At 45.2% G+C, this 12,948-nt stretch overlaps 1 protein-coding gene across 1 annotated transcript in view; it reads left to right on the top strand.

The window, feature by feature from the left end:
- SLC6A3 (solute carrier family 6 member 3) overlaps window positions 1–12,948 on the top strand; it is a 217,203-nt gene that overhangs the window by 135,417 nt on the left and 68,838 nt on the right. The window contains exons 8-9 of the mRNA XM_075314881.1: window positions 4,355–4,479; window positions 8,894–9,006. Coding sequence (XP_075170996.1) covers window positions 4,355–4,479; window positions 8,894–9,006 — 238 coding nt within the window. The remainder of the gene's footprint in view (window positions 1–4,354; window positions 4,480–8,893; window positions 9,007–12,948) is intronic.

Here is a 12,948-nt window from a genome sequence, read left to right as displayed (position 1 = left end):
TCTCGCAGTAGTGCAATGCGAGAAAATCTCACATTGCACTCGGACACATGTTATTCAATGAATCAGCTCTCATCTGCAATTTTTTTCTCACTCCAAATCGGACTGAGAAAAAAATCGCAGCAAGCTGCTATTTGAAGAGTTTCTCGTGCAAGTCTCTCCAATACAACTCTATGAAAGTGTGAAAAAAAAAGATGTCACATGAACCGGCACTCACACCATCCTAGTGACATCCGTTTTTCTAAATACATTTATCGCATGTGTCATAAAGCACTGGAAATGAGTGAGGTCTCATAAGGTCGGTCAATCTCTATCTCTGTCAGTCGGTCTCTCCCTCTTGGTCTCTATTCTGTCTCTGTCGGTCGGTCTGTCGGTCAGTCTCTCTCTCTGTCGGTCTCTCTCTCTCTGTCCATGTCGGTCTATTCCTTTCCCTCCTTCTCTCATACTCACCGATCCCCGATCATCAGCGCGGCACTGCACGGCGTTCACACTGCTCTTTTGAAAAAGCCGGCCACTCATTATTCAATCTCGTATTCCCTGCTTTACCCGCCCACCGGCGCCTATGATTTGTTGCAGTCAGACACGCCCCCAAGATGAGTGACAGCTGTCTCACTGAGAAGGAAAAAAGTGGTGATCCAGCTCAACTGGGGCAAAGTCCGGCATGCAGGGATAACACTCTGGCAGTGCAAGGGTCCAATAGAAGAAAGAAAAATCCAGCTTCCGGAGTAGTAGTAAAACTGATGCAAAATTTTATTGAGGGACGTAAAATTAATGTGATGACAAAAATAGGGAGCCCATATGCGGCGTAAGGCTACGCGTTTTGAACGCTGCCTGCGTTCTTTGTCAAGCCAGCTGTCTCACTGTATCCAATCACAGCTGCCGGTGGGCGGGTCTCTATCATACAGTAAAATAAATAAATAAATAATTTTAAAAAACGGCGTGCGGTCCCCCCAATTTTAATACCAGCCAGGGTAAAGCCTTACGGCTGAAAGCTGGTATTCTCAGGATGGAGAGCCCCACGTTATGGGGAGCCCCCCAGCCTAACAATGACAGCCAGCAGCCGTCCAGAATTGCCGCACCCATTAGATGCGACAGTTCTGGGACTGTACCCGGCTCTTCCCATTTTGCCCTGGTGCGTTGGCAAACTGGGTAATAAGGAGTTAATGGCAGCAGCCCATAGCTGCCACTAAGTCCTAGATTAATCATTGCAGGCATCTATGAGACACCCCCAATGATTAACCGGTAATTTAAAGTTAATAAACACACACAGTGAAAAAATCCTTTATTTGCAATAATAAACACGAACAAATACCCTCGTTCACCACTTTATTAAGCCCCAAAAACCCCTCCAGCTCCGGCGTAATCCACGGAGGTCCCACGTCGCTTCCAGCTCTGCTACATGAAGGTGACAGGAGCTGCAGAAGAACACCGCCGCTCCTTCCAGCACAACACAGCAACTGAGGTGAGTAGTGCGATCAGCGATGATGTCACTCAGATTACTTGCGGCCACCGCTGGATCCTCCAATAGTGACAGCAAGTCTCCCGAGTGACAGCAATGAAGTCACAGGTGAGTTGCGGTCTCGGGTGGAGGATCCAGCTAGCCGCGGGTAGCTTGAGTGACGGCAGCGCTAATCGCGCTGCTCACTTCAGTCACTCAGGGGATTAGCGGTCATCGGTGAATCCTTCACGGGTGACCGCTAATCAGGACGCAACACACAGACAGAGCCGTATGATGACAATGAAGTTGGGTGAAGTACATCCGACTTCATTCTGATCGTGCGGCTCTATCTGTGTCTGCTGTCAGCGACTATTCAGCTCTTGTGAATGGCAGATAACATAGAAAAAAGGGATCCCATACGCATCAAACATGCATTACACACATTCTCCTAGTCATTAAATAATTTAAAAAAAGCATCGCACTTGCATTGCACACTGACCTAACGTGACCTAAAATCGGCCGAGTTTTTTTCAGGCAAGTCAGACCAATTTTACACGCATGAGTGTGTTTCCAGTCTTACATCTTTCATCCAGCCACTGACATTTCTGGATTGTGAGTCATGGGAAAAGCAAAAGAATTGTCAACAGATCTACTGACAACATGTCTTCGAATTTCCAAGCAAAATGTTTTGTAGTTATTTTCTGAAAATTGTAGTTTATAGAATAAAACAACAATTTACATTTTACTCAAAAAATATACCTATAAATAGAAAAATCAGAAAAACTGAAAATTTTGCAGTGGTCTCTTAATTTTTGCCAGAGCTGTGGATATATGTATATATATGTACACAATATACAGTGGTATAAAAATAAATAATTTTAAAAAAAATGACGTTGCACTCCTCTGTATTTTTGATTCTCAGCGCAGATAAAGCGGACTGCTACGGGCTGCCACCCCCATTTGCCTGGCTTTACATTGGCTGGCAATTAAAATACAGGAAAGCCCATTAAGGCTTTTTTTTTTAAATTATTTTAAAAAAAATAATTAAAAAAAAAGTGCGTGGGCTCCCGCCATATTTTGTTCGTCAGTCAGGTAAAACCAAGCATCTGGGGGCTGGGTTTCTCCGCAGGCCACAGCCCCCCCTGGAAATGGCGCATTTTTTCTTAGCGCCATTTCCAGGTGCTTTACCCGGCTCTTCCAGTGGCTCTGGTGGTGGTGGCACACTGGGTAATAAAGGAGTTGATATCAGCTTTGTATTCTCAGATGGTACTAAGCCCAAAATTCATGGTGTTATTCGAAATTAGACTTGGCCAACATGAATTTCTGGTAAACAGTAAAAAAAACCACAACACAGAGAAAAATTTCTTTTATTAGAAATAAAACAAAAAAACATTTAGAGACTCCATCTTTATTATAAAAAATTCCTTAGTCTGACATAGTCCACAGGGAGAGCCATGTCAACTCTGCTTCATCACTCTCTAAAGACAAGCAGCTCTACAGAGAGAGAAGCAGAGAGAGCATTGTCAGCTCTGCTACATTGCTCTGTACAGAGCGAGAAAAAAGGCTGACAGTGAGGGTATTATTCCACTTGCATCTCGCATCGTTATCAGCCGGTACGGCCTGATTCTCTCCAGACAGGAGCACCTCAGCTGCATGGAAATACATGCAGCCGACCACTCCTGTCAGGACAGTGTGCGGCTGTACCGGTTTATGCCGATGTGACACTCACACAGTAACAGTCAAAGTTCAGTTAACAGGACCTTCCATGACATCATAGCCATGTTACCAGTTTGTAACCAATGTAGTACAACATTCACACCTGACTGGTCACGGAAGGTCCTGTAAGTCAGTGCTGGTTACTGGTTGGCCACAGCAATAATTGGACTCGGAAGCAGAAGCAGCCAGAGTCTGCAGGACACGTCGCGGGACCTGTAAGTATAATGACAATGTTTATTATTAACCATATTCTTTATTTCACAGCCCCCACCCATCCCATAACTGTAAAGCCCAAGTTCGGTGTTCACACGCAAGTTCGCGTTATCTCAGAACCCGAACTCTATCTTTACTAAAAACATTCGGGCGAGTCTCCCGAACGTGAACATCGGGGAGTTCGCCCATCACTACCACTATTCACAGATGATGATTTCAGAACATATTTCCTGAGCCCATGCAGTGAATTGCATTATTTTTCTCAATTTTACACAGATTTAACAATTGTTGCTTCTGAGAGACTCTGCCTATCTAACATGCTCTTTTGATACACAGTCACGTGACTTAGTTGAAAATTTTTCCTCCAACTGTTTTTCCTTAGTACCACTTACTTTTCCAGCCTTTTGTTAACCCTCTCCTAACTTTTCGAGTTATGATGCTGCCATCAATTTCTAAATGAGTTCATTTTTTCAAACGAAACAGAACAATGTCTACCTTTTCATATCTGATATGTGTCCTATGTTCTGATTTGAATAAACTATACTTAAAATAGATTTCCAAATCATTGCATTCCTTTTTTTTCCCATTTTACACATTGCTCTTACTTTATTGGAATTAGGGTTGTAAATGGTATTTTAAGTCAATAGGATCCTAGGAAATCCATTGCAAAATGGATTAAATGGGTATTACTCATAAATGTATGTTTATTTCAAAATGGACAAAGAAATAAACTAGAAAAGTACACTGTTTAGGTTCCAAATATGGAGAATGCTGAATTTTAGCATGATAGCTTATCCTTCATTATTGCCTTTAAGGTATGTGCAAAATATTCTATATAGTCAGCTTTGGAGCTTCAATTGATTAAAATATTTGTAATGACAGTTGTATGCTTAGTGTTATTGTAGTTTGCTGATGGCTCCTTCCATGTGTATAATATCTTGTTATTCTTAGCTGTTGCTTGTAAATTATTGACTTTCTTTTCTTTTGCAGAGATGCAATCATCACCACTTCAGTTAATTCCTTGACAAGTTTTTTCTCTGGTTTTGTCATCTTTTCTTTCCTTGGATATATGTCACAGAAACATAATGTACCAATTGGTGATGTTGCAAAAGATGGTAAGGTTAATAATAATTCTCAAAATGTGTCAAAAAGGTTAGTTTCAATTCACGTTTTTGTCATACAATTTAGATGCATCTATTGAGGCAGTCTGTTCATATCTGTATATTGTTCTGACAAAGTTCAAAGTTCAAATGACTATTTTTTAAGAATAAATCCTATGGATTTATTTTCCACAGATTTCCCCTAGAGACAAATGTAAAGTAAACAAAGCTTTGGAGCCTCTGCAGTGGAAAAATAACCATTGTACTGCTCCTGTGGCGCCCCGACCTGGTCAGGCACCACAGAGTATTGCACCCATGCTGGGGCAGTGCTTCCAGGTAATCTCCAAAGGCCAGGATGAGGTGCACACACAAACACATAGTGACCAGGTCTCCCACACCATTAGAAGGGACCCTTGGGTAGCCAGACGGGGTTAACTTTCAATTCCCATCAAGGGGTGTGTTACGGGGGCTGTCGGATAATAAGGGAATGGAAGGCTATCCGACAATCAGGGTCCACCGTGCAGAGCTCTGCTGCAGAGTATGGCAGAGGATAGGGGAAACCTGTACCACCAAAGCGGTACTGACACTGTTGTGTCACAGTGTCACCAAGACCAATAGCGGCGTATACTGTTTAAGTCACAGCGACTACCTTATTAGAATAACATAGGAGTGGAAATGCAAAAGAGTGAGGACTACAACATAAAAGTGCATAGAAGTCTCAGTCTGTGAGGGTGAAAGCACCTGTCTCAGTTAACAGTCACAGAGACTAGGTGTAGTGTGTGCAATATGGCACCTACCTATGTCCGCTCCACTTGTGGTGCAAGGATACGGACAGCAACAAGGCTGCTAGCTTGAAACTCCTGCCTATGACTGCTCCCCTAGTGTGCGAGGATACGGACTGCTGCAGGAGGCAGCGTAGTGGAGCGTTACCCTAGAAGTCAACGACCACCTAACCTACCTATGTCCGCTCCACTAAGGTGCGAGGACACAGACAACAGTACGGCTGAAAGGTACAGGAGCGCCACCCTACCGATAGCGCTCACCTCAGAGTAGAACCACAAGGCCCAGTCAGACCATGTGCAGCAAGTACCTGCCTATGTCCGCTCCACTAAGGTGCGAGGATACGGACCACAGCATAAGCTGCAAGGTACAAGAGCATTACCCTACTGATAACGCTCACCTAGATAGAATAGGTGCCACAAGGGACATGCACAGAGTGTCTACTCCTATGCAGGAACCAAGAGGACTGAGCGCCGAGCAGCGTGCATCAGGGTCTTATATAGACTCTGTGCCTCATCCAAGATGGAGGACACCAGAGCCAATCCGCTGCCAGAACGACAGCAATGACGTCACGCTGGCCTATCAGCGAGTAAGGCATCACAAGCACATGACCAGCGACCAATCGGCTTAGAAGGTGTCAGAGACATGTGACCTCGTGTCACAAGCACATGACCAGCGGCCAATCAGCTTAGAAGGTGTCAGAGACATGTGACCTCGTGTCAGTGATGATGTCACTCGCACATGTGCAATGGCTCCAAGATAGGACTTAGTCTCCAGCGCTCGCACATGTGCAGTAGCAAGAAATCCGAACATAGTCTCCAGTGCCACAGCAAAGGAGACACGCAGATACCCAGAACGGGAACCGTAACAGGGTGTGCCCAGAGGCTGGTTGCTAGGAAGCAGGGCAGACAGGAAGGGAAAGAGGAGCAAGCAGTCTGGAGCAGAGTGTTGAGGAGTGTGGAAGGGAGCAGAGGGTCTCTCATGCTAGCCAGGCCCTGCGGAGTGCAGTAGCTGAAAACGGGGGAGAACGGGTACCTGTGGGTCAGCCTGAAAGACACCCAGAGAAAGGTGGCTGAGTAAGGGGATCACTGGTATTCCAGCACGCAAGGGGAGACAGGTTCCCAGAGCAGACAGCTAATCATCCAGAGCTGCTCAACCTTCAGGTGGGGGTACTTCACACCCTCACCACCACAACACAGAGTCCGAGCCCAAGCAGCAACCAGGAGGCCCATAAGCGGATAGGGCCAGAAGCCATCCCACCAAGGTCTACGCTGTCGGCAGACGGGCCAGAGAGGGAAGCGGGGTCAGAAACAGCTTCCCTGGAGGAATCCTACCATACTTTATGTAAGGGGTCCTCACAAACAAAAGGAGTGCAAGGAGGGCGAGTGGACAGCTAACCTCAGAACAGCCTTCTGGGATTCCTGGTTCGACCTGGTTATCACAGTGTCGCCCGGGCATCTCACCGTAATCACCAAACAGTGAGTAAACACGTTAAAAAACTCCCTGGATTGTGTTTGAGTCATTCTGTGCCTTGTGGTTCCACCCACTCAAAATGGGCCCTGGGGCCAGCCCTACTCTCGGGGGGCCACACCATCTAACTGCACCTACCAACAACCCCAGGCGTCCCTTAACCTGCAGTGGTGGTCCCCTGACTGCAATACCGAGAGTGGCGTCCTGAAAATCCTAAAGAGAAGGTTCCCTACTTGTGACCAGACCATCCCACGTGGAGTCCCTGAAGGTAATGCATCGACACAACACCTGTGGGGCTTCACACTCCCATTGAAATTGAAGCATTGTCTGAGTAATACAGTATAGAACAAACTCCCTTTACCCACTTAGGGGCCATTACACTGCACGATGATGGTGAACAGTCATTCCTAGGAATAAAGAAAGTGTCAAGTCCAGTTCATAATGATTAAGGGTGTCGAGTACACGTAAACTCATTGAAAACAGTATCCATGAGTTCACTGTCTGCCTTATTATGCACTATATGTGACCTGGAATAAATAAAGAAGATTTCATATGTCAGACCTGGACTTCTACCTTTCTTCTTTTGGATTACTAGGAATGTTCTTGTTACTACGTAACACCCCAGAATCGAGGGGGTTTTCATCCGACATGCCACCTGGCCGGTGGTGCAGATCCTCTGCGTCATCACGGGCTGGCCTGGCCCAGTTTCGTGACCCTGAGACATACAGGAGGGAGAGAAGGCAGTGGACGGAAGGAAGGATGGAAGATAGGGGTTCTAGTAACTGTTAGGAAAGTCTTTTTAGATCATGACGCCACTTGTGGTCTGCAGCCAGGGATGGGTCACCGCTGCGGGTACTGAACTCCAGGGCTGATTGTGAGGGTCACAGCTGGGATGGTGTTGCTTCCCACAGGTGGAGCGGGATTACCCTGGGGAGAATGAAGGAGAAGGACAGGGGTAGTGGTAGTCCCAGTTGGCGCCGCAGCGCTGGGCGACGGTGCCAGTAAAGGAGAGGCAGAGACAGGGGCTGCAGTTCCAGGTCTTTTACTCACAGGTAGTTCAGGCACTGCCCCAGAGTACCGGTCTCCGTCACAATGGGCTCCAGCCGATCCCGAATCCGTGGAAGGTTAGATCCAGTGTGTGTCAGTCTATGGGCCCTTCCTCCTTTGATGCACTAAGTATCAGATCCCTGTGGCGTGAAGTACTTGGGGATCCTGGTTTCAGTAAAGTGTCCTGTTTTGAATGCTGATAGCGTGGTCCCGATGTGCTGCTGGGGGAAGGACCTCAGCCCCAGATCCTATATGCTATTTGGCTGCAGACTCGGTGGGACGGGTCCGGTGACTTTTCTAGCTGTTCCCTGCGACCCTTGCAGAGTTGGTAGACAACGTGAAGTATGCCTTCCCTAGGGTTCTGTACCCCGACAGCGCAGGTCCTGTGGAAGCAGCCGCCTGCTTCTTCCCAGTGACCGTGTTGAACGGTCCACAGATTTGCCTTGCGGCACGTCCGCTCTGCTGTGTCTGAAGCCGTTCTCTCTCTTTTTGTTGAAGTTGTGTGTGTCTGTTCCAAGTGGTTGCCCCCAGCCACTGCCACCGGCTGGTTCACTACTCTCACTAGGTTAACCTGCTCTTCCCACTGTGTGCCCCTGACTCCCCCAGGTGGTTGCTTCTCCCTCACCCTGAATCCCGGTTGCAGTGGATCGGGGAGCCCCTGGTCTGGTGGCATCCTGTAAAACCAACCACTGTAGTGACCCCCTACTGTGACCCGACCCTGGCCTGGTCCCCATTGGGACAGGGCAACCCACTGAGACTGTATGTATGTGTGAGTGGAAACTGGCACCGACCTTCCTTGAACCCAGGATAAGTACTACACCCTAATGGAGATGCAGTACCCCGTGGCGCCTGAAGCCTCATCGACGCCACAGCTATATCTGAGCAGTCTAAACAGGCTGCCATTTACTGGACAAACAAACAAAATGCTCATTCCAAGGGGTCTTTTGATTTGATCTTTTGATTTGCATGAAAGATTTTCATTGTCTGTAGCAGCCTATGCACAATGGCAGCTATTAAACACCCTCCAGTTCCACATAGACATTTACTGGCATTAAGTCAAAATCATGTGTTCTTGTATTATGTGTCTACAGCTAATTACCTGATGATTGTAATTGATTTTGCTGTTTTTAAGGACCTGGATTAATATTTATAATCTACCCTGAAGCTATAGCTACTCTTCCGCTTTCCTCTGTGTGGGCAGTTATATTCTTTATAATGCTTCTTACACTTGGAATTGACAGTGCTGTAAGTAAATATTTTAATTATTATCATTAATAAATACTTAATTAATCTATTGGTTCATCTTCACAGACATCCAGTTGTATTGAAACAAATTTAAGTTTGAATAGGAAAGCGAGACTTAAAAAATAAAATGCTAGTCAGTAGTCACCACATTTTTTTGTCTTATTTTATTACTTCTGCATTTTCTATTTTTTACCGAAATCCCTGTCTCTTTGCCACTTTAATGTCCAAATTTTTGCCTTGATCAATTTGCATCATCAGATTTGTGTTGCCTAAACCATTAAATGAATCAGCCTGCCTGTGCAATTGTAGGTTATCACCCTATGTATTACACTGAAAAGCCACAACATTTCAGAGAAGACATATAGTCGTTGCCAAATGTTTTGAGTTTGGTTTTTAGTGTTTTCAGATCTTACAGCCAGATGTTTATATAGTTACTGAAGTACAATTATAAACATTTCATTGTCATGTTTTTAACTTTTGTAGACAAATGCATCAACTATATGTAAAAACTCAATAAAATGGTGCCCCTTATTTTTCAAAACTTCAGCAATTCGGCCTGGCATGCTGGATATCAGCTTCCGGACCTAATCCTGATTGATCACGACCCATTTTTGTCTAATCCATGGCTGGAGTTTATCAGTTTCTGGGTTTTTTTGTCCACCTGCAGAATGTCAATGTCCTTGATGTTTTCTGAGACAGAAGTGGCTTATTTTCAGTCCTTCTTGACACCAAGCTGGCTTCCAAAAGACTTTTTACCCCCCCACCCATGCATGCAAATGAATTAACAACTGCCTGCACAAGTGCTGAAGTGATCTTGCAGCTTAATTCTCGTTTGGACATGTTCCAGTCACTTGCTGGACTTTCTTAGGTGCACTGATAAATTGAATAGTTTGCCTGAATGGGTACAAAAGGGAAGACAAGTGCGGTGCTGACCTAAGCGCAGTAAATGGTGAAAAGACTTGGATATAAATGAATTCAATGCTCACCTTTTTGAAGGTATAATTCACCTTGAAAATAGCTGTATTGACCACGGCAACTGGCCCCTCTTGGCTTACAGCAATCCCTGGACACTATGAAAGAATCCTCCCTTGGATTCACATAGGCACCACAAATCAGGACCATAAAAAATCCAGGCTGCGTGTGATTACGCTTCCATTGGAGGCCAGAGCGGGGTGATCCTTTTTTCAGCTAGCAAGCCTTCTTCAGGTATAATAAGCTATAACCATTGCTTATATTATACCTGAAGAAGGCTTGCTAGCTGAAACGCGTTGTATGTGGATTATGTGAACATCAATAAATAATTTTTAAAAAGGATCACCCCGCTCTGGTCTCCTACGGAAGCGCAATCACACACAGCCTGAATTTTTTTGTGGTTCTGATTTTAGGTGCACTGAAGCATTCTTTACAGCAATTTAACCTTTGTTTTCTAAAAGTTTAGAAGATCCAATAAATGGTTTACTTAAGGGCAATCTTACAAGTAGCAATGCCCTTGTTTGTAAAACCCTTTGATGTAAGGCAATGAAGACTGTTTGTGTTTCCTTAGAAGTAACTATAGTTAATAAAAGAAGGCAATGATTTCAAGTATCAGCCTCCATTTAAAGCAACTATTACACTCTTATAATTCAATCATGGCAGAGTGGTATCGGATGGCTTGTCCTTGTTTATATTTTCTCCTCAACTAATACCGGTAAGAAGATAACTGAATTTAAGTAAGCAGATCATTTTGTAGCAAGGCTTAAATTCAGTGCAAATGATCTTTTTGATATTAAATTAATTTTCATGGCACAGAATGGTTTTGCAATTTGATCAATTCCTCCAATCACTCTTTATAACAATCTAGAGTTAATGCAAATTACCACTATAAAAACTGAAGCAGCAAACTTCCTGAAAACCAAAATTTGTGTCAATCTCAAGACTTTTGTCCATTACTCTGTTTTAAATACCTGTCTGACAAGTCTTTGAATAACAGGTCTATCACTATACGAAAAACAAACAGAAGAATGCAGTAGCACTCTGTAAGCAATAAGATACATTGGGTACAGAGAGTATTAAGACCTCTTTAAATTTTTGACTCTTTGTTTCATTGCAGCCATTTGGTAAATTCAAAAAAGTTATTTTTTTTCTCATTAATGTATACTCTGCACCCCATCTCGACAGAAAAAAAAATAGAAATGCAGACATTTTTGCAAATGTATTAAACAATAAAAACTGAAATATCACATGGTCATAAGTATTCAGACCCTTTGCTCACACACTTATATTTAAGTTGTATGCTGTCCATTTCCTTGTGATCCTCCTTGAGATGGTTCTACTCCTTCATTGGAGTTCAGCTGTGTTTTATTAAACTGATAGGACTTGATTTGAAAAGGCACACACCTGTCTATATAAGACCTCACAGTGCACGTCAGACCAAATGAGAATCATGAGGTCAAAGGAACTGTCCAAGGAGATCAGAGACAGAATTGTGGCAAGGCACAGATCTGGTCAAAGTTACAAAAGAATTCCTGCAGTACTCAAGGTTTCTAAGAGCACAGAGGCCTCCATAATCCTTAAATGGAAGAAGTTTCGGACAACCAGAACTCTTCCTAGACCTGGCCGTCCAGCCAAACTGAGCAATCGTGGGAGAAGAGCCTTGGTGGGAGAGGTAAAGAAGAGCCCCAAGATCAGTGTGGCTGAGCTCCAGAGATGCAGTAGGGAGATGGGAAAAAGTTTCACAAAGTTAACTATCAGTACAGCCTTCTACCTGTCGGGCCTTTATGGCAGAGTGGCCCGATGGAAGCCTCTCCTCAGTGCAAGACATATAAATGCCCGCATACAGTTTGCAAAAAAACACATGACAGACTCCCAGACTGTGAGAAATAAGATTATCTGGCCTGATGAGACAAAGAATAACTTTTTGGTGATAATTCTAAAAGAAAACCAGGCACTACTCATCACCAGCCCAATACAATCCCAACAGTGAAACTTGGTGGTGGCAGCATCATGCTATGTTGGTGTTTTTCAGCTGCAGGGACAGGACGACTGGTTGCAATTGAAGGAAGATGAATGTGGCCAAGTACAGAGATCTCCTGGAAGAAAACCTCTTCCAGAATGATTTGGACCTCAAACTTGGCCAAAGGTTCACCTTCCAATAAGACAATGACCCTAATCACACAGCTAAAATAACAAAAGAGTGGCTTCAGAACAACTCTGTGACCATTCTTGACTGGCCCAGTGAGAGTCCTGACCTAAACCCAATTGAGCATCTCTGGAGAGACCTGAAAATGGCTGTCCACCAATGTTCACCATCCAACCTGCCGGAACTGGAGAGGATCTGTGGCGCCCCTGACCTGGTCAGGCACCACTGAGTACTGCACCCATGCTGGGGACAGTACAAAACAGGTAATCCAGAAGGCTGACCGAGGTGTGACTACACAGGCGCATAGTGATCAGGTCTCACACATTTACCCTTGAGAGGACCCCTGGGGATCCCAGGAGGGGGCGAAGCCTCCATCTCCACTCGAGGGGTGGAGGGGGCGAAGCCTCCATCTCCACTCGAGGGGTGTGGTAGAGAGCCTGGTTGCTAGGTGACGTAGGCAAGAACAGGAGAGGAGGGAAGAGTGAGCCGAGGACAGTTGAGTGGTGAAGTTCAGGGAGGGCAGAAGCAGACCCTGTAGCTCTACACAATTCTGACAACGTACGCGCAGTGACTACCGACGGGGGAGAACGGTCACCTGGGAGTGCTGCCCGAAATCCACACACGGCTAAAGAGAGAGCAACGGAGTGGAAAGTAAGGAGACTGTCAGGGAGATACCAGGCCCAAACGGGTAGCAGGTCCCAGTGCAGGGATAGATTCACCTTTCCTTTGCCAAACCTGCATGAGGGGGCACTTTACACCCCCAAGACAACACCACAGAGTCCGCAGCCATGTAGCCAAAGTGAGGGCCCATAGCTCACAGGAGG

Source organism: Anomaloglossus baeobatrachus, chromosome 6 (genome assembly GCF_048569485.1).
Source record: "Anomaloglossus baeobatrachus isolate aAnoBae1 chromosome 6, aAnoBae1.hap1, whole genome shotgun sequence".
Taxonomy (NCBI): domain Eukaryota; kingdom Metazoa; phylum Chordata; class Amphibia; order Anura; family Aromobatidae; genus Anomaloglossus; species Anomaloglossus baeobatrachus.
The sequence above is the reverse complement of the archived record's forward strand: the minus strand, read 5'-3'. Positions and strand labels throughout refer to the sequence as shown.